Source organism: Oratosquilla oratoria, chromosome 16 (assembly GCF_046742065.1).
Source record: "Oratosquilla oratoria isolate Oo_2021 chromosome 16, ASM4674206v1, whole genome shotgun sequence".
Taxonomy (NCBI): Eukaryota; Metazoa; Arthropoda; class Malacostraca; order Stomatopoda; family Squillidae; genus Oratosquilla; species Oratosquilla oratoria.
The window spans coordinates 12,704,745-12,727,295 of NC_134792.1; the positions used below are offsets into that span (position 1 = coordinate 12,704,745).

At 37.7% G+C, this 22,551-nt stretch overlaps 1 protein-coding gene across 7 annotated transcripts in view; it reads right to left on the bottom strand.

Moving 5' to 3' along the window:
* Positions 1–22,551, bottom strand: part of fra (neogenin protein frazzled) — a 569,771-nt gene that overhangs the window by 58,160 nt on the left and 489,060 nt on the right. For 3 of the 7 annotated variants that reach the window (XM_076199368.1, XM_076199365.1, XM_076199366.1), the window contains 4 exons: positions 20,591–20,732; positions 20,317–20,474; positions 18,144–18,233; positions 16,738–16,833 (listed from right to left, as the gene is read on the bottom strand). In XM_076199368.1, the coding sequence (XP_076055483.1) occupies positions 16,738–16,833; positions 18,144–18,233; positions 20,317–20,474; positions 20,591–20,732 (486 nt within the window). The remainder of the gene's footprint in view (positions 1–16,737; positions 16,834–18,143; positions 18,234–20,316; positions 20,475–20,590; positions 20,733–22,551) is intronic. The other 4 variants (XM_076199367.1, XM_076199369.1, XM_076199370.1 and 1 more) reach the window with 4 other exon arrangements.

Sequence of the window (22,551 nt, forward strand, 5' to 3'; positions counted from 1 at the left end):
AAAATTTGTGAAAAGGTTATTAAGAACAGATGGATAAAACACCTGGAAGAAAACAATATAATAAATCCCGAGACAATTTGGATTCAGACAGTGAAGATCATGTGCCACAAATTTAATCTTTCTACTCCGGAATAATATATAAAATACAAGAAAGAGATGGATGGGCTGATTCTGCTTTCCCAGACTTACAAAAAGACTTCAACAAAGTGCCACCAAAAAAGTATTAAAAAAAAAAAAAAAAAGGAAAACATAGGAGGGATACAAGGTAACCTACTAAACTAGATGGTGGATTTTTTTTCCATGGAAGCAAAATGAGGGTAGTGTTCAGAGAAAAGAGTGCTTGGGAGGAGGTGATTAGTGGAGTTCCACAAGGATCAGTATTGGCTCCAATAATGTTTGCTATTTATGTGAATGACATGTATGAAGATGTAGAATGCTACAGGAGCTTCTTTGCAGATGACACTAAATTGCTGAGGAAAGTGAATACTGAAACTGATTGTGAATCACTGCAGAGACCTGAACCAAGTTTGGAAATGGAGTTAGAAGTGGGAAGTGGACTTCAACATTAAGAAACATAGCATAATAGAATTCAGAAAAAGTAAAAAAAAAAAAAGAACATCAGAACAATATAAAATTGGAACAAAGTAAAGAAAGTGGGATCTGAAGAAAAAAAAACTGGGAGTAATCATCACAAATGACATGTCCCCTGATAAACAGATAAAATTGTTGGGAATCCTACAACTTAAGATCAATAAAAGTGGCCTTTACCTACTTGGATGAAGAAATGGTAAAAAAAAAAATACTAGACACACTAATAAGGCCATTGGAGTATGCCACAACACTATGGTCACCCAGTCCCAAAAAGAATATAAAGAAAATTGAAAGAATCCAGAGAGCAACTACGAAGATGGCCCTACCACTTTCAAACCTGTCATATGAGGAAAGATTGTCAAAACTGAATTTACTGGCTCTGGAACAAATAAGTGAAGAGGTAACCTGCTGATCATCTGCAGAATAATGAAAGACATGGAAACCCTTGATAGAGAGGACTTACTATATTGGGATAAGAGAAATACAAGGAAACATGAAAAAAAAAAAACTCAAAAAGGACAGCTGTAGAAGACCTGAAAAAAAAAAGTTTTCCACAGTGTTGGATGTCTGGAACAAACTGGACAAAACAGTAGTGTGCAAAAACTATACATGATTTTAAGAACAAACTAGACACTGCAAGATACAAAGATGGGTCATCACGAGCATAGCTCCCCTTCCCATATAAGATACAACTACGTAAATACAAACATTATCTAGACTGAGATCAAGCCCTGTCGGATTTGACACACACACACACACACACACAATTTTTTTGCAGATGATGCAAAATTACTTAAGAAGGTAAAAACGGAAGAGGACTGCAACTCATTGCAACAAGATCTGGACACAATATGGAATTGGACTCAAAAGTGGGAAGTAAAATTCAATATTAAGAAATTCAGTATAATGGAATTTGAAAAGAGTAGAAACAGAATATCAAAAGATTACAGAGTTGGGGAAGAAAAAAGAAAAAAAAAAAAAAAACTATGAAAAAGATCTTGGAGTGATGATTGGAAAGGACATGAAACCAGATAAGCATATAAATAAGATGTTCAGAGAAACCTACAACTTATTGAGAGCAATCAAAGTGGCATTTACTTATATGGACGAAGAAATGATAAGGAAAATACTAACTACACTAATAAGACCAAAACTTGAGTACGCAGCATCACTTTGGACACCCAGTACCAAAAAGAATATTAAGAAACTAGAAAGATTACAAAGAGCGACAACAAAACTAGCACCGACACTCGCCGAACTAACATATGAGTAAAGACTATCCAAATTGAACCTACCAACTCTGGAACAAAGAGGAGGAGATTTGCTAACTATCTACAGAATAATGAAAGGAATGGAAGTTTTAGACAGGAACGACCTATTAGTGTGGGAAAACAGTAAAACAAGAGGACACGGAAAAAATTTGAAAAAGGAGTTATAGTAAAAACTTGAAAAGGAACAGTTTCCCACACAGAGCGGTAAATACATGGAACAAATTAGACAACAAAACAGTATGTGCTAACACTATACAAGATTTTAAGATAAAACTTGATGCGGAGAGATACAAAGACGGGTCACCTAGAGCATAGCTCCCCTCCCTTATATTACAACTAGGTAAATACACACACACACACACACACACATTGGTTGAAGTGACAGCGAAGTTTGGAACTCCAGGAAAATTTCAAGTTTCATTGATCTCAACAATGAGGGAGTACCTTTGTTGTATTGGTAGGGAAGGGGAAAGCTTGTGGTGTAGTGGGAAGGTGAAGAAAAAGTAGACAGAGGGATTACTGAGGAAAATGGAAGGAAATGAGGAAGGGGACGAACAGGCCCCAGATGTTAGAAGGGGTGTAAACAAAAGGAGTGCAGAACACACAGAGGTGTGAGAACAAGGAAGCAGAGGTGTCAAAAGCAGGAATATAGATAATAGCAGCTCAATGGAAAGATAACTGCTTTTATGGATTTAATGAGGGAGGAGGTGACCTCCCCTGACTAGTAAATCTAGAGGAGAAACTAAAAAAAATGAATGAAACATGGGAGGTTAGGTATAACCAATTAACACTAGTTAGCCAAAGTGTTGATAAACTGGAAGAACTAAAGCAGAATCAAAACCCAACTAAAGAAATGGAATTAGAAAGACAGTTAAAAGAAGTAAAATATGAAAATGAGGAACTAAAGAAGAATAAGAGAATAAAGAGTCCATAGCAAAAGAAGCACAGGGTTGGAGAAAAGTCCAGAACAACAAAATTGTATTTAGAGATATAGTGACACAGAAGATGAAAGAACAAATTAAGGACACAATTATTAAAGTGATGAGAGAAGAGAATATAGTAAGAGACTTAGCGGAAAAAAGAATTGTATAATTATATTAGGGATGGAACAGAAACATAATCCAAATGGGACCACAGGAGTAAAAGAGAAGGAAAAGGTAAACAAGATATTAGAAGTAGTTCAAGAGGAGGGACAAGAAACTGGGAAATAAATTGAAGAAATATATAGAATAGGGAAATACAATACAGATAAGACCAGACCAATTAAGATCAAATTCAGGTCATAAATGACAACAGAGAATATATTAGCAAAAACAGGGAAACTAGCAGACAGTGATCAATATAAACAGATATGGATAAAAAGAGAAATGAATAAAGAGGAAAAAGAGGATGAGAAAACAAAAAGACTAGAAGCTAAGGAAAAAATGAGAAAAGAATAGTCAGAAAAAGAGAAATTCTATTGGAGAGTAGTGGATATGAAAGTGAGGAAATGGTTCATAGCAGAGAAAAACGGAAAGGAAACTATAAACACGATGGAAATAGCAGAAAATTAAAAATGTCCTACACATAGATGGCTTAATAACAGGCTTGAATCAACTGAATGATTACCTGAAGGAAAAAGAAATGGACATAATGGGAAGTGTAGAGACAAAATTGAAAGGTCCAATACCACCCAACAGTGTAGGACATGGTGCATATAATTATTGGATTAGAAACAGAGAGGTAAAACAAGGGGGTGGAGTTACGTTCCTGACTAAAGATTAACCCCTTCCATACGGTGCCGCACACGTAGGCGTCATGGACTTAGATCTCGGTGGCAGCAACCAATGCCAGCCGTACGACGTGTCGTAATAATACTCGCATCATAAAATATAGTCACCGCTTATATCGATCGTTCTCTCTTCACCTGTGAATTTTGATAACCATAGAAAATGCGATTACAAAAGAATTAGAAAGAATGTCATTATGGAGGGGCGACTACAATAAATATAATCAAGACGCCGATATGGCAGCCTCACGAATACACTCGCTCCCCATGACGCCTACGTGTGCGGCACCGTATGGAAGGGGTTAAATGTGAGGAATATCACATATGGAAAGAAATGAGTAGAGATGATTATGATGGAAGTGGAGGACAGGGATGGGAAGAGCAGGAAGTTTGTAGTAAATTATGTGCCTCCTAAAACGGCTTCATGGGAAGAGAAAGAACACAAAAATATGTTAGAGGACACAAGGATAACACTAAATAAGATAATGGAAGATGGAGGAAGAATAATTATAATGGGGCCAGAGATGACAGTGAAGGGGTGGAGATGACCTATGGGGAAATGTATTACTTAATATGATTAGAGAACATACAATGACGCAATGGATACAAGAGAATACTAGGTATAGAAATGAGGAAGAACCATTGAGACTGGACCTAATAATCACATCAGAACCCGAAATAGTGGACAAGATTGAATATAAGACGCCAAGTAAAAGTGAGCACATATTGGTTGAACTGGAACTAAATGAGGAAAAATACATGGAGAAAAAATGAACAATATAGAAAGGGAAGATTGATGTATGGATTTTTTTTTTTTTTTTTTTTATAAAATAAGAGAATTCTTTCAAAAAGCAGACTGGGAAAGGATACACAAGGAGGAAACAACAGTAGAAGAGAAATGGAATATTTTGACAAAAATTCATAAAGGAGTCAAAAAGCATGTTCCAAGACAAAAACAAGAAAAAGGATATGTAAAGTGTTAGTACAACAAAAGATGTGGGGAGTTAAAAGACAAAAGGGACAAAGCTTGGATAAAATGGAAAAAAGACAAAAAAAACTGAAAAATGGAAATTATATATTAGTTATAGAAATGAATATGTACAAGTCTGCAGAGCAGAAAAGAGAAAATACAAAAAAGATGTCATAGAAAAATGTAAAGATCAACCAAAACTATTTTACAGATTTGCAAACAACAAACTGAAAAACAAACAAGAATTAGAGAAACTATGACAAGGAGGAGTTGAATAAACAGAGGAAATAGAAATGGTAGAAATTATGAACAAGCATTTTAAATCAGTGTTTATGAGGGAGAACATACAACCTAGAGATATTGAGTGGGAGGAGAAAGTCCCCCCTATGAAGTAGACAGAAGTACCAAGGAATGAAATAATGAATCACTTAAGATATCTCGATCTCAGAAAATTGCATGGACCAGATGAAATGGCAAACTGGATTTTGAGAGAATGCAAGAATGAACTAACAGACAAAATACATAGTCTAATAAGCAGTTCATTGAAAGAAGGAAAAGTTCCAGAAGATTTGAAAAGAGCATATTTAGTACCATATAAAGGTGGAAACAAGGAAGACCCTACTAACTATAGACTGGTCTCTCTTACAAGTATGAGAGCTAAAATTTGTGAAAGAATGATCAAAATTAGATGGGTAAGGCATTTGGAAAAAAACAAACATGTACTAAATCCATGGCAATTTGGATTTAGACAAGGATGATCATGCATCACAAACTTAATGTGTTTCTATTCAAGGCTAATAGATGTAATAAAAGAAAGAGATGGATGGGCTGATTGTGCATTTCTAGACCTGAAAAAAGCTTCTGATAAGGTGCCACATAAGAAATTGCTAAAGAAATTAGAAACTGCAGGAGGAATACAGGACAAACTGCTGAAGTGGATGGAAGACTTCTTGCATGAAAGAAAAATGAGAGTGGTGATAAGAGACAAACACTCTAATTGGGATGAAGTGATTAGTGGAGTTCCACAATGAACAGTTCTGGCCCCAATAATGTTTGCTATATATATATTAATGATATGGATAAAGGAATTAAAAGTTGTATGAGCTTCTTCGCAGACAATGAAAAAATGTTGAAAAAGGTGAACACCAAAGAAGATAATGAGTCGCTACAGAGTGATCTCAATAAAGTCTGGGAATGGAGTAGGAAGTGGGAGATGGAATTCAATATTAAGAAGTGTGGTATGATGGAATTTGGAAAAAGCCAAAAAGAATAGTAGGATCATATGAATTGGGAGAGGAAGAAATTAAAAAAGTAGAAAATGAGAAGGACCTGGGAGTCATTATTATGAATAATATGTCCCCTGAGAAACATATAAACAAAATTTTTTGGAGAAACTTATAATTTAATAAGAACAATCAAAGTGGCATTTACATATCTGGACGAAGAAATGGTGAAGAAAATACTGGTCACTTTGATAAGACCAAGATGTATGCAGCGACAACATGGTCACCAAGTACAAAAAAATGTATAACAAAACTTGAAAGAATACAAAGAGCAATTACGAAATTGGCACCAACACTCTCAGAACTATCATATGAAGAGAGACTAGCATTTTGAGCTACAGACATTAGAGCAAAGAAGGGAGAGAGGAGACTTGATAACTATTTATAGAATCATGAAAGGCATAGAAACTATTGATAGAGAGGATCTAATAAAATAGGACAGTAGAGATACAAGAGGACACGGAAAGAAAATCAAGAAAGACAGTTATAGAAGAGACCTGAAAAAGAACAGCTTTCCCCACAGGGTAATAGATGTTTGGAACACGTTAGATGAGAAGGTGGTGTGTGCAAAAACGATACACGAATTTAAAAATAGTCTAGATAAAATGAAATATGACGATGGGACACCACGAGCATAGCTCCCCTTCCCGTAAAATACTAGGTAAATACACATTCGAACCATTGAACTGTCAAACCGTCAACAAGTGCTCCAGTTGGCTGCATCTAAAAGATGAAATTTCTCAATAGGGCATGAAGAGCAGGAGGCCTGGGTTATACTTAGTGGGAAGGGGAATCCTTGTGGTTGTTTGGGGTGGTCTAGTGCAGTGTTATTGTGTCTACCAAGCAATAATGTAAGGGAATCTGGGTGGAACAAAGAAAAATGGCAGCAAGATCGAGCTGAATGTCAACACAAGAGCAGAGTCCTCTAGAAGCACAAAACCAAAGCTTAATGTAAACAGATGCCTTGGAACTCAAAGGCGGTTCCAAAAAATAAGTGATGATGAACCTTTTTCTGGATTTGGTATGAGAGAAAAAATTTTAGTTGAATCATAGACACAGAAAAAGAGACGAGTTTTAGCAAGAGTTCATGGGATAAAGAAATCATGGATCTAAAGAGATTATGAATCTAATAAAGGAATACCTCAAAGTAAAGAAAGAGGTGTGCAATTTAAAGAAAAATAATACTGAAATAATGAGCTGAGTGAATTAAAAAAGAACTAAGGTAAATGATAAAATACTAGCAACGTCTGAATAATTGTGAATAATTTAGAAGAGAATTTGCTAAAGATTAAAAAAGAATGGAAAACCAAGACACCAAAAAGATAGCTTTTAAAGAAATAGTACAACAAATGCAGGAGAATGTAAAAGACACAATTATTCAAGTAGTCATAGAAAAAGCAAACTGAGTTAGAGATACAATGGATAAGAACAAGTGTATTATACTATATAGACTAAAGGAAAAAACACAGTCTAGTTAGGTACTTGAGAGAGAGAAAAAAAAAGAAATAGCAAGAACAATCCTAAAAGAAGTACAAAATGGAGATCAAGAAATAGAAAAGGAAATAGATGACGTGTATAGAAAGGGACAATACACTAAAGAAATAAATTGACCTCTAAAGATGGAAGACAAATGGAACATATTCAAAGAAAAGTACAAGGAAGGAATTGATAAATATGTACCAAAGATGAAGCAAAAAGAGATTTATATAAAGTGTTGGTATAACAATAGGTGCAGTGAGGCTAAAGACAGAAGAGACAAAGCCTAGATGATGTTCGATAGCATCTCCGATGATAGTTTCCATAATTTTTTCTATGACTGAAGTCAAACTTATAGGCCTGTAGTTATTTGGTTTCTTTTTGTCACTTTTTTTAATATGGGAGTAACATTAGCTAGCTTCCATTCTCTTGGGACATCTCTGGATATGATGGATTTCTTGAAAATAATTTCTAATGGAACAACAATCTCATTCTTCATTTCCTTTAAGATTCTTGGATGGCAACCATCAAGCCCTGGTGTTTTATTAACTTTGAGTTTCTCTATACACCTTTTAATTTTTTCTTTTGTTATATTTACTGTGGTAAGTTTACCCTAGACTTTTCACAGGTTTCAGTTTGGAATTCACTTTGAGATGTTTCATTTTACAAATACCGAGTTAAAATAATTGTTTAAAATATCACACATTCCTTCATTTGAATATTCAAGTTGACCGTCAGCAGATTATAGGGGACCAACTTGATTCCTAACAACCTTTTTATCTCTAATGTAACAACAGAATTCTTTGGGATTCTCTTTGGATTTATCAGTGATATTCATTTCGTATTGTCGTTTTCGTTTTTTTATTGTCATTAGGTGCACCCAAGTACTTATATTTCTTGTAAGCCTGTCGCTATTAAGCAATACATTTTTCAGTTTCTTTGTCAAGCCATTTTATGTGAGCCTGATTTGGGGAATGTCTGTCCTTAAAAGGAGTGTATTTTGAAATATTTCCCACATCTGATCTACAGGTCTTTTGCTTAATTTTGCCTCCCAATCTGTAAGCTGAAGCTCCTGATCTAGTCCTATGAACTGAGCTTTACTGAAATTGGGTATTTTAGAAACACAAGTATCTATTCTAAAATTTCCCTTTCATTTCACTGCTCCACCACCAGAGGTCTAATCTGGCATGCTTTCATTTCCTTCCATTTTCTTTCAGTACTCACTATTTTCACTGTTAATCTACCTCAGGCACCCACAAGTGCTCCCCCTTCCCATTCAACACAACCTAGGTATCTTGTTACTGTAGCATTGTGCATTTGTGTGTGGATATGTTGTGTTCTGCCATCAAATGGCTTTTCCATCATCATGGAAATGAAGGACCCAAAATAGAACACAACTTCATCCATGAGACTGATATCACCTGAAGATGACAGGACATAAGAACCCCACATTTCCAAACACCAACTATCTCCCTCTCTTTTATTTCTGTGTTTTCGTACAAAGAGGTCAGTACCATAGTACCTGACCTTCCACACCTAGTAGCCAGAGATATTGAAACCAATCCAGCCTCACATACATGATATGCAAAACCAATAAACTTCTTATACACATCCATCATATGTAACACATGCCACACATGGATCCACTTCACATGCACTATATTCACCAAGACAAGCCAGTAGACAGAGAATTGGAGCAGCAGCCATGATAAAACAACACATCCATCCAAGAACACATCCTAAACATACTATAAATAAAGATGAAATCGCAATCAGAAAATTTTGAAAGTAATAAAAACAAGTTTTGGAAAGAAATTAAGAGAGGAAGAGGCGAATCAAGCAGAGAAGAAAAGGAAAAGGTGCAGATGGAGAGATGATAATGGAAGAGAAGGCAGTGAGAGGAAGGTGAGCAGAGTATTAGAGGGGGTTGCTAAATGTGAAGGAGGATGGGGGAAACGCAGTGGGAAACGCTAAGAAAATGAATGATGAGTGAGGAAAATGGAAGAGAAATAAGGAGATGAAGTGAAAGCAGCTGTTAAGATGATGAGAGCAGATAAGACACCTGGGTTGAATGGATGTCATGCAGAATGTCTGAAAAAAGGAGGTACAGTTATGGTGGACTGGCTAGTGAGGTTATTTAACCCCTTCCATACGGTGCCGCACACGTAGGCGTCATGAGGAGCAAGTGGATTCGCGACGCTGCCATATCGGTGTCTTGATTATATTTATTGTAGTCGTCCCTGTGTTTTTACATTCTCCCAAATGCGCCCTGAATCCCATTCTCTGTGGTTTTCAAAATTCGCTGGTGAAAGAGAGAACGATTGATATAAGCGGTGACTATATTTTATGATGCGAATATTATTACGTTACGTCATACGGCTGGCATTGGCTGCTGCCCGCGAGATTTAAGTCCCGTATTGAAGTGGTTAATGTTTGTTTAGAGAGGGTAGAGTGCCGGAGGACTGGAGGAGTGCCTGTATAGCTCCACTTTACAAGGGAGTGTAGTAGTTTCAGAGGGATCAGCTTGTTAAGTGTAGTTGAGAAGGCTTATGGGAGGGTCTTGATCGAGAGGATTAGGAAAGGAACAAAGGGAGTAATTGGTGAGGAACAGTGTGGATTTAGGACTTCCATCCCTTTCATAATTCTGAAAATGGCCAACAAATTGCCTCTTTCCCTTCTCTGTTTTAGTGTTGACAACTGTAATTTCTCCAATCTTTGTTCATATGTCAGATTTGACAGTGTGAGTGCCACTTTTGTTGCTGCTCTTTGGATTCTTTCTAATTTTCTTATGTTCTTTTTTGTACTAGATGCCCACATTGATATAGCATATTCTAATTTCGGTCTTATCAGTGTAACAATTATTTTTTTAACCATCTCCTCATCTATGTAGTCGAAGGCAACTTTCATTGATCTTAATAAGTTGTATGTCTCTCCAAATAATTTATTTACATGTTTGTCAGATGTCAAGTCACTTGAGATGATTACTCCTAGGTCCCTCTCTGAGTTTACTTTTTTGACTTCTTTGTTTCCAATTTCATATTGTCCTGAAATTATTTTTACTTTTTCCAAATTCCACTATGCTACATTTTTTTATGTTGAAATTCATCTCATATCTCCGACTCCATTCCTATATTTTACCCAGGTCATCTTGCAGCGATCTGTAATCTTCTTCTGTTCTTATTCTCTTGAGTAATTTGGCATCATCAGCAAAAAAGTTCATGTAACAATTTACTCCTTCATCCATATCATTTATGTATATGGCAAACATTAAAGGAGCCAAAACAGAGCCTTGTGGGATGCCACTTTTCACATCTTCCCATTTCAAATTTTTGTCTCTAAGTACCACTCTCATTTTTCTCCCAGCTAAGAAATCCTTCACCCATTCCAACATTTTGCCTTGAATTCCTCCTATTTTTTCAATTTTACTTATCAGTTTTTTGTGTGATACTTTGTCAAATACTTTCTGCAAATCCAAGAAGGCACAATCTGCCCATCCATCCCTATACAGCACTGTATAGGGCAGAAACATGGAAAACAAGAGAGGAAGAGAGAAGGAGTTTGAATGTTTGAGATGAAATGCCTGAGAAGTATGATAGGGGTTACTAGGCTGGATGGAGTGAGAAATGAGGAGGTGAGGAGGAGAACAAGGGTGGAAAGGGAGTTGGGAGATAGGGTTGATGAAAGAGTATTAGGATGGTTTGGACACATGGAAAGAATGAGTGAAGAAAGATTAGTACAAGAGGTGTAGAAGGCACAGGTGGAAGGAGTGAACATGAGGGGGCGTCCTAGGATGAGATGGATGGATGGACTAAAAGGGGCACTGGGAAAGAGGAGAATGTCTTGAGGAAGGACGGGAGAGGACAGAATACAAGGGTGAATGGAGAAGGGTTGTGTATGGATGATGCTGTGATGTATGAGGTGGAGTGGGTGGGGGGATGTGGGGTGAGGGAGTATGTATGAGAAATAAATTGACGCAGCCCAAAGGGATTTCTCCCCATCTTTTTTGCATGAGAGGACAGGGGTGGGGGGGTTGCCAAATTAATGAAGCTGCCTTGCTGTGAATGTGCTGTGTCTTGCGACATTGCTTCTGACCCAGGGCAGTGAACAAGATGCAGGAATAACCCATCATCCAGGAGGTGCCAAGATAAGAGGGAGGGGAAAAGGGTAGAGGAAAGTGGAGTACATAGAGGATGGAATGGGTGGGAGTGGTTTCTATGCCTTTGTCTTTTGGCTACCTTCCATGTAATAGGGGAAAAAAGCCTTTGGTATATGTATGTACAATCATTCAAAGTTATTTCAATTCATAATAAACACAACATACACATAGCTTTACTTCTGGAAATACATACAACACAATCAATGCTACCCACATTCATCAATTGGCCCCATTGCTTCAGTTACTTGATGAAAAAGTTTCATAAAGTTGTCAGGAATCAATGTAGGAAACTGTAGTAAAATGTACAGTGTATCTTCTATGTAGTGGTTGTATTTCAGATAATGAGTGTGATTTAGATCAACAATAACAAGTTGAGAAGGAAGATGGGTGATATAAAAATTATGACATGGGTACACAAAACAAACTACAAATGAAACAAAAAATCTTGAGACAAGGGGACACAAAACAAACTACAAATGAAACTAAAATCTTGAGAAGTTTATATCCACTTTGCAAATACAACTATAGACATATGAAATACATACATACATACATATACCAAGGCTATTTCCCCCTTACAAGGGAGGTAGCCAAAAAGGAAAAGGCATAAAATCCTTCCCACCCATTCCATCCCTGAATACACTCTACACCCCTCCACCCTCCCTCTTATCTTAGCACCTCCTGGATGACGGGTCATCCCTGCACCTTGTCCACTGCCCTGGGTCAGAAGCAGTGTCACAAGACACAGCACATCCACAGCAAGGCCGTTTCATTAAATCAGCGACCCCCCCCCTCTGTCCCCCCATGCATGAAAAGAGAAGACGGGGAGAAATCCCTTTGGGCTGCGTCAAATTTTGCTCACACATACTACCTCACACCCCATCCCCCTGTCCATTCCACCTCATGCATCACAACATCATCCATATACAACCATTCTCCATTCACCTGTCTTCTGTCCTCTCTCGTCCTTCCTCAACAGACATTCCCCTCTTCCCCAAAGCCCCCTTCACCCCATCCATCCACCTTATCCTAGGACGTCCCTTCATGTTCACTCCCTCCACATCTGCCTTCCATACCTCTTTTACTAGTCTTTCTTCACTCATTCTTTCCATGTGTCCAAACCATCCTAATACTCTTTCATCAACCCTATCTCCCAACTCCCATTCCACCCCTGTTCTCCTCCTCACCTCCTCATTTCTCACTCTATCTAGCCTAGTAACCCCCATCATACTTCTCAGACACCTCATCTCAAACACATTCAAGTTCCTTCTCTCTTCCTCTCTTATGTTCCATATTTCTGCCCCATACAGTGCTGTTGGCACAATCACTCCTTCACACAGTCTCCTCTTAGCATCCATTCCCAAATGTCTATTTCTCATTACACTTTTTAATCCACCAAGGCATTTACTCGCTTCTCTCAATCTACATTCTACCTCCACCTTCACTCCACCTTTTCCTGCCACATTTGCACCCAAGTATTTAAAACTATCCACTTCCTCCAGTCACTCTACCTTAATGCTCACTTCCAGTCTACTGCCACTTTCACCCCTTGTACATCTCATCACCTTACATTTACCCACATTTATCTTCAGCTTTCTTCTATCACACACTCTCCCAAACTCTGTCACCAACTTCCTCAATCCCTCCTCCGATCCTGCCACAAGTGCAGTGTCGTCAGCAAACAACAGCTGGCTCACCCCCCACTTTTCTCCATTTTCTTTAACCATCTCCAAGCCCTGACCCACTACCCTTGCATTTACCTCTCGCACTACCCCATCCATGTATAAGTTGAACAGCCAGGGCGACATAATGCATCCTTGAGGAAGTCCCACCTTTACCTCGAACCACTCACTCTCTCCATTTCTAATCCTGACACAAGCGCTACTACCCTCATAAAAACTCTTGACAGCTCCTAGAAGCATTCCTCCTATCCCATATATCCGCAAAACCTCCCACAGTGCCTTTCTGTCTACCCTGTCGTAAGCCTTTTCCAGATCCATGAAAGCCCAAAAAACGTCCTTCCCTTTCCTATAGCTTTTTCACATATTTGTCTTACCACAAAAATCTGATCTACACAACCTCTACCCATCCTAAATCCACACTGTTCCTCACCAATTACTCCCTCTCTTCCTCTCCTAATCCTCTCAATCAAGATCCTCCCATAAGCCTTCCCAACTACACTTAACAAGCTAATCCCTCTGAAACTACTACATTCACACTTGTCCCATTTCCCTTGTAAAGTGGAACTATACAGGCACTCCTCCAGTCCTCCAGCACTCTACCCTCTCTCCAGCAAACAATAAATAACCTCACCAGCCAGTCCACCATCACTGTACCTTCTTTTTTTAGACATTCTGCATGGCATCCATTCAGACCAGGTGCCTTACCTACTTTCATCATCTTAACAACTGCCTTCACTTCATTCTTCCTTATTTCTCCTCCATTTTCCTCACTCATCATGGTAATTTTCTTAGCATTTCCCACTGCAGCTATCTTTCCTTCCCTATCCTCCTTCATGTTTAGCAACTCCCTAAAATATTCTGCCCATCTTCCCCTTACTGCCTTCTCTTCCATTATCATCTCTCCATCTGCACCTTTTACCTTTCCTTCTCTACTTGATTCGCCTCCTCGTCCTCTCTTAATTTCTTTCCAAAACATCTTTTTATTACTTTCAAAATTTTCTGTCATACTCTTACCCCACTTCACATCTGCTCTCCTCTTTGCCTCTTTTACCTTTTGCTTTACTTCTCTTCTCTTTTCTTTGTACCTCTCATATGACTCCCTCGTCCTATTTTGTAACCAATCTGTGAAAGCTCGCTTCTTCTCTTCTACAACCTTCTTTGTTTCCTCATCCCATCATTCACTACCTTTATTTCTATTTCCTCCTGTCCTTGTTCCACACACAATCTTTGCACACTTTTGTGACTCCCTCCTTGAACCATCCCCCATTCCTCCTCCACACCTAGCTCTACTCTATCCTTCACTCCCTCCCACTCCTCCTTCAGCTTCTTCTTGTACTCCTTCTCCTTTTCCTTTTCATTTAAAGAGTTCACTCTAAGCACCTCCCTACCTTTTGTCCCTTTCCTCTTTCTCCATCTATCCTCCACTCTCAACTTACCTTCCATCAAAAAATGATCTGATATTCCCCCACCCTCTCCCCGTAGCACATGTACATCCTTAACTCTTGCTATCATAATCCTGTTTACCACTACATAGTCCATTAACACTCTATCACCCTTCCATCCACCACCCTCTCCTATGTGTACTTATGCTTGACTTTCTTCCGAAACACTGTATTTGCTATCATCAACTCTCTTTCTAGACACATTTCCACCATCAACTCTCCACTATGATTCTTTCATGGAACTCCACATTTCCCAACCACTCCATCAATTGGATCATTTCTTACCCTAGCATTAAGGTCTCCCAGCACTATTACATTGACATTTCTCCCTAAATCCTCTATGCACTCATTTAAATCTATCCAAAATGCCTCCCTTTCTTCTACACTCTTCTCACTGCCAGGCCCATATGCATTTACAAAAACCCACATCTCCTTTCCCAGTTTCACCTTCATCCACATTATCCTTGAGGAAACCTCCTTCCACTCCACTACACATTTACCTTTCTCTTCACTTACTAGTATAGCCACCCCTTCCCTCCCTCGCCCTCTCTTCACTCCTGATAACCTCCCACTTACACTCCCAAACTTACACTTGCCCTTCCCTTTCAACTTAGTTTCACTCAAAGCCAACACATCCATCTTTCTTCTCACAAACATACTACTATCTCTTCCCTTTTACTCTCATCTGTACCACATCCATGCACATTAAAAGACCCAAGCCTTAGGGTGCTGGTCGGAAAACTCCTAGACCCTCTTATGCCTTTACTTTTTTTAGGAATGTCCCCTGTGGGGCAACATGGAGAAGGATGCCTAGTCCCAATCCCCGTCCCTTTCTTCTCGCCTCTTACGATCCAAGTGGACATACTTGGTGGCAGTATTCTTTTCCCCCACCACAGGGAATACATATGAAATATATGAAATACACCACAAATGTGAAATATGAAATATATGAAATACACCACAAATATGAATGGTGTTTCCTCAAACTACACTAAGAAATAGCTATTCTGACATACCAATGCCATAAAAAAGCAAATTGGACTATGAGATTGCCTCTATCGTATACAACATACAGGTAATTTGTTTAGTGCAGTTGGTAAGTACACTGCAACTTTGCTCTAAAAAAATATCAATCAATCAATCAATCCGTTTCCTCAGGTCTCTCTTGGAGGAGACCCTTGGTTCCTAGGTAATCAGTAACAGTCACTGGATTGGCCATAAATCACTCAAGGAAGAAATTTGATGTTGTTGTCTGTGTATAGTTTGGGTGGGGCAGTGCAAGATGAGATGTTCAGTATCCTTTGTGTGGTGCAAGTGCTTAGTTGTTTTAGATGTTTGAGTAGTACATTATTATTTTTTTCATGGAGCTGGTTGTGCTTGTATGATGTGTATTCTCTTCTTTTTTCTTGTTTATTAGTTTTGTGGTCCATAGCTTTGTTGTAATTCTTTTTCTTGTTCTGTGAGTTTTTATTTATTTTTTGGATTTATGTTTTCTAAGGGTGGCCCTCTCTAGTGTGAAGTAGTTGTATTTTTTCCTGTAGACGCTGGGAATAAATGTATTGAATACAATGACAGCACAATCTAATACTAATCTCATCTGAACTAGGTTAAACATGCCTATGCTATTGCCTTCATAACTATCAAGACCCATATGAGTAAAAGTTGTTTAGAAGATCATTGCTTCTATAACTTCCTTTCCAACACTGTATCAACCTAAAATGAATTAGGTTACTTGTATCCAAAGTAATTGTTTTCATTCACAATTAGGCATGAAGAGAAATTGCTTATGAGATCAGGCTATACATCCCCTTTCTATCAACATATGTTTGGAAAAAAGAAAAGAAAGGGTTACTCAAATTAAGGGAAACATACATTTTACATATCTAGACAATTACATGAATCCCAGATATAAATCTTTACTTACTTTGTCAGATGCCTAGGAAAATATTTCCAAGGGACTGATAGTTACTGACCATTTTCATCTACTTCAACTGTGAAGGTAAAAACATCATGCTACTTTGAAATTATGAATTAAATGCACATTGAAGCTGTTCCACATGCACATACACTGTGCAGCATATGACCTCCTTATACTTACTGTCTTTATTACAATCCAAAGGAATTACTAAAGGTTTGGTTTTCAAGGAGCGGCGATTAAGGAGCTTATCTGTCTCATCCTCACTAAGCTGGTCACCTAAAGAAGACACAATAAACATACCAGACACATAACCTTCATGCAAAAATAATTGTGGGTCTTTGCATTACAAACACAACTAAAGACTGCTCTGTGTGTGGGTGTCCACTGCATAAGCCTGAAATCTAAAATAACTCAAAAGATCACTACCAATGAACTGAAACAGAACATCAGACTTTGTACATTTCTTGCAGACTGATTTCCTTTATGAAGTAATAAAAATACATCAATATGAGCTGATAGTTGTATAGTGCAATTCTGGCACAAGCTGCTCACAACATGCAAGTAGCATCCAGTTCATAAGGAAATCTAAGAGGCTAGGCGAGCAACAATAATTACAGTGACATACGAATAACAACTGCAAAGATGCAAGAGAAAAACTTGCTATAAAATGTAATAAAAGATAATGAATTTCATAAAAAAAAAAAAACTGATGTAAATAGCAATAATACATAATCATTACAAGACTGCACAATAATCATAATGATTCTGAGATCAAATAGACATCTGAGGGCATTCCTTGAACTGCACTGAACTAAATACAATAGATATACTATAAATACCATCTCTGAACTGTCAAAGTGTTACTAGAGGTCTGATGCTTTTTTAAACATCAAGAAACTTCATAACATGAAGCAGAAGAAACATCTATATGTACAGTTAAACACTGGAACTGCTATCAAATTTTGCTTTAACTCTGTTTAGAAATGCAGTAAAATGAATGATTTATATACCTGACTGCAAGTTGTCTTTTTATTTCATATAATGGTACATTGCTCATCTTTATTACAATTACAACTGTAGGGAAGAGGCCAAACGCAGAGTGTGGGAGTCCAATATATTTTACGTTTCACCTAGTAGGGCTTCTTCAGAAATAACCTACTGGGCGAAACGTAAAATATATTGGACTCCCATACTCTGCGTTTGGCCTCTTCCATACAGAGCTGTTGCAGTCATTGCTGCTTTTACTCACAATTACAACTATAGGAAAATATATACATAAGTTGACCTGGTATACCAGCAGTTCCTGTAGTAAATTGCACATATTTTGAAAGTGGAAAGAAAGTGGTATATCCATTAATATGTACAATTTTCCTTGAGATCAGACAGGTACTGACACTCATACATTTACAAATGCTTACATACTGCCATGCTGAGCCGTGCTTTGAATACAAAGGAGAAAATAGGGAGAAAATTCTATTTACCCACAAGAAGATTTACACAACAGCAAAATATGCACAGCACTACACTGCTGGTACAGTATAAAAATACTCCCAGCATGCACCACCTGTACAATGTGTAAGACTTACGCAGGTAGGTCGACTGGTAGGGGGTACGACGATCTAGGGTGGAGGTGGAGGTGTAAGTGGTGTTTTTGTCATCAGGTTCATACTCAGGACCTAAGCGGGATTGCACCAGGAGGGCACAGGTTAGTTTGGTCCTACTTTTGATGTGAGAAGCAACTTTAAAGTGCTCAAGAACTTTAAAGTGTCAAAGAGGAAAGGCTTAGGTACTAGTATAGTGGGAACTATAAGAACACCACTGTCTAAAGCTTAGCATTCTTACATCCAAAGCCATATCATAAACAGAAACATCAATTCCATGTGCTAGCTTGCTATTCATATTACATAATAAACACAGCTGCACATACAAAACTTTCAAACAAAATTATTCAAAAAAGCAGTGAAATTTTGCTAAATCAGTATCCAAGATAGTAATTCTCTATATGTATTCCTGGGTCAAATTATAAAAATGCTTTCATAAAAATGGGAATACAAGTGACTGCACAGTACTGTATACTTGTATGTGAATTTGAACAAGTACAGTTGGATTCAGGTGTCTGATTACCCTGATCCTTTTGTGTAAATACTAGTGTTGTACTAATTATGTCACACCTTTCATGTACAACACAATTGAAGTACACAGGTCCTGAGACAGTTCATCATAAAGCTCTCTCACAACCTCATGTTAATGATGCTATTAGGAGCTCCTATTATATACATATTTTTCTTTCTCCCTCTATTACTCCCTTTCCCTTTACTCTAGTTTATCCCCATCATCCTTTCACTATCACCTTCACATGTGTCATTATACTTTCTAGCAACCACAGCACCTTTGAATGAAAATCCTCTTGTGAGTAAATGTACTGCTGTCCTATATCTTATGTGGCAACAGAATTGTTACATGTATTGCACTCAGTCATATTGTTAACTATGAGCAAAGTACAACTATCCCAGGAGAGATGGAAGAACTTTAAGTCAATGAGTGAGACAACATCTTTTCACTTTTTTCCATATTCACACACATTCAACGACCTAATTATCAAGGTTCTGGTTGGAGTTCCCCTCCCAGACACTTTTCTGTCTAGACTCATCACAGGAGAAACTTACAATGGGGATATCTAAGTTCCCATATTCTATATCCCATTTAGTCAACTTCTACAACACACACACAGGAAACCCATTCCAGTATTCTTGTTCTCCATCACAGGCATACAGGAGAATGAAGAGGTTGAAACTCTGGAGCAGTAGAGGATAGATTCAAAGACAACAAAAATAAAAAGTGGCTGAGGATTCCTCTGCATTTAGAGGTTTGTCTATGACAGATGAAGGCCGTGCACCTTTAGTCCACTGGGGCACTTTTACAGTCCCCTAAAGTACTGGTTGCATACAATCTTAATTCAATACCCCAGAATGGGGAGATTAGAAATAAAAATAAATAAAAGTGCAATGAAATAATAAAAATGGATTATCAGGCCACAGCAGGCTGCATATCTTTGCCTTCACTTTCATATTAATAATTCTGATCTAATACAAATCTTATATCTAAGTTCATTCCTGACTTTTGAAAGAGTTTCAGCACAATCCCAAAATCAGGTCCTGTCCTTTTTTTTTTTTTAACTCAATCTAGCATGCTATCTATTAGAAGATCCATATACATGCAGGAGCAATGCAAACCTCTGAAGTCATCTTTTCTCTACCTGACTTTAGTAATAGCATTGAATTCCTTTTGCCCTGGGTTATGTAATTATCTTATTTTCATTTGTTTTAAAATCTGCAGAAATTCTTCAAGAGAGAGACAGAGAGAGATGGGTGACAATATCTACATCTCCTTTCACAGGAGGGAATGAAAAAAGTTTTGAGCTTATCTCTTAAAAATGCCATTTGATGTAAATAAAGAGGCAAATACCTAAAATCATCCTTTTTTGTTCAATTAGATTTCTCTGTACGAGTTTTAAATTTCACAAATTACAATAAAATTCAATAAGAAGCTAAAACTACAGAACAAATTATGCTGAGAATGACCTGTCCCTTGTTTGAACCTCCTTCTAAAAATGACAGGTCTCACAAAACAGCAAGAAAATTAAAAATTGCAAAAATCAAAAGCATATCCAAAACAAAAGGTATTAAAATACTATTACTACACTTCTGATTTTATCTATGCCACACAAATAACTCACCTCCCCCACATGGAGAAACTTACCTGAATGGTTGATGATGGTTGTTGGATTTGGTGATTCATTACGGTCATTTTTGTCCATGTTTTTCAGTTCCATCTGGTCATGATGAATCCATAAGTCCGGGGGTTTGATTTCGACTTTACTCATTTTGTTGAGTGGGGAACCACTGTGGAAAGACAGACTATATCTTTGGTTATTCTTGTTCCTTGTTTAAATGAAAGACAGAGAATACTGGAAGTGCAAAATAAAAGTGGATTTCATATATCACACACAGCTTAAGTTACATTTGAAACTTACGGCTGTGTGGGCCTTCTTCTGGGCTTAACTTTCCTGCAGTATACAAAGACAGCAACAATGGAGCCCACAAAAACTAAAGCTCCTGCTGCACTCACAGCTATCAAAACAATTAAGCTACTTTCATCTAAGAACCATCCACGTTCTGTAAGTAAAGAAAATAATATATGTCAATAAATCTGTTGCACCAGATCTCTCTTACAGGACATACATATACCAAGGCTTTTCCCCCCTTACAGGAGACCTATGTAATTTCTCACAGGGGTGGCTACAACACTTTACAGTTGAAAATGGCATATTCAAAACTGATGTGCATAGTGAAAAAAGTACTCATTATAGAAAGTTTCAGTGAGAGCTTTAAGGACACTTCTGATGAATTAAGCCTAGAGTGAATGTTCAACAGAACTTCAGTTCTCAAACATCTCACAAGTGAAACAAATTGGTTCTTGACCAAAGAATTTGAGAATGTTTTGCTCCAGTAATCAACCAAAGTATCAGTTTTCAACCAACCTGAATGAAAAAAAAGTGAAAATGGGGTGAAATTCAGAGTTTTGTGGAAAAATATGACCCTGATAAAGATGTATCCAGTTCATCAGTAAATTTGTTTTGGTCCTCTACCACATCGGTTCTGGAACACTTTTTGAGAACAGATTGTGGTCGAGAAGTGAGGTTCTATTGTATAATGAAACTGGATTATTTTATAGAATAATGTCAGAAGATACAGTAGCCACACAATCCACAAAGAAGTGGTTGCAGACTGCCTGTGCACCACATGGTGAGGTAGATATTGAGTATTAGAGCTCACTATTGGATAAACAACTTCTTCAATAACTGGCTTTTACTTGTTCCATGATAATGTTGTGATGACATTGTAATAACTCTGGTTGATTCTTAAATCTTTTCCTTTGATGATGCATTTGCTCTAAGGCAAGTCTATAGTTATGGTGGAGGAATGGATGGTTCATCTTAAAGGAAAGTTCCACCCAATACTTACCTTCCTTATACCTTACAGCTCCTTCATAATGTTTGAATGCCTTTACATCATTTGGAGATTCCTGGTTTGAGTTAATACCCATGACATCTAAATCCCACAATGTATGTTTTGGATTACAATCAGTCACCACTGCATCACATATAATATATGTCTCAATTAGTAATGATGGTTCACTCACCTGCAGAGCCAACAGATTGACTGAGCAGGATGTACAAGTCTCATCACTGTGGTCAGGTATGATACCATTGATCAAGTGTCCACCTAGGGACTGCATAAAATCCACTTTGTTCACAGAAGTTGTTCAATACAAAAAATGTCCAATGAAATCTGCTCCTATTAATAATTAATTGAACATTATCTACTACATTGGAGTGTATAGCCTTATCTGCCAATGGAATGCCCAATTGCTCTAATTTATTGGCAGTTACCAGTAATCCTGGAGTGGTTATCTGTTTGGGCATATCTTCTACTGCAGTCATTGTGACTTTCTTCTTGCATTTGCCTGAGACAATACCAAGTTGGTTATCTGTTTGGGCATATCTTCTACTGCAGTCATTGTGACTTTCTTCTTGCATCTGCCTAAGACAATACCAAGTTTCACTATTTCATAATTCTTCTGTCTTCCTTGCTTATCAAAGCAATCTAAAGTCATGTTTATGCTGGTTACAGATTTGCTCTAATTCATTAGCTAAATCTCTAAGTATAAAGGATCTTTTAGAACCTTGGTAAAAAAATACTCGTGTTCTTTCTACCTTTCCAGCCTTTGAACACACCATCACTCTTGCTGTAGGCAAGGCTACACTATAATTGGTTCCATGCCTTTTGTCAGATGACCGACATAACTTGCGTGGCACATTTAGGACCTTGTGAGTTACTAGAAACTGATGAGTCATTATTTGTTGCAAGCTTGGGTTTGGACTTTCCAGTCATACATACATACATATACCAAAGGCTTTTTCCCCCTACATGG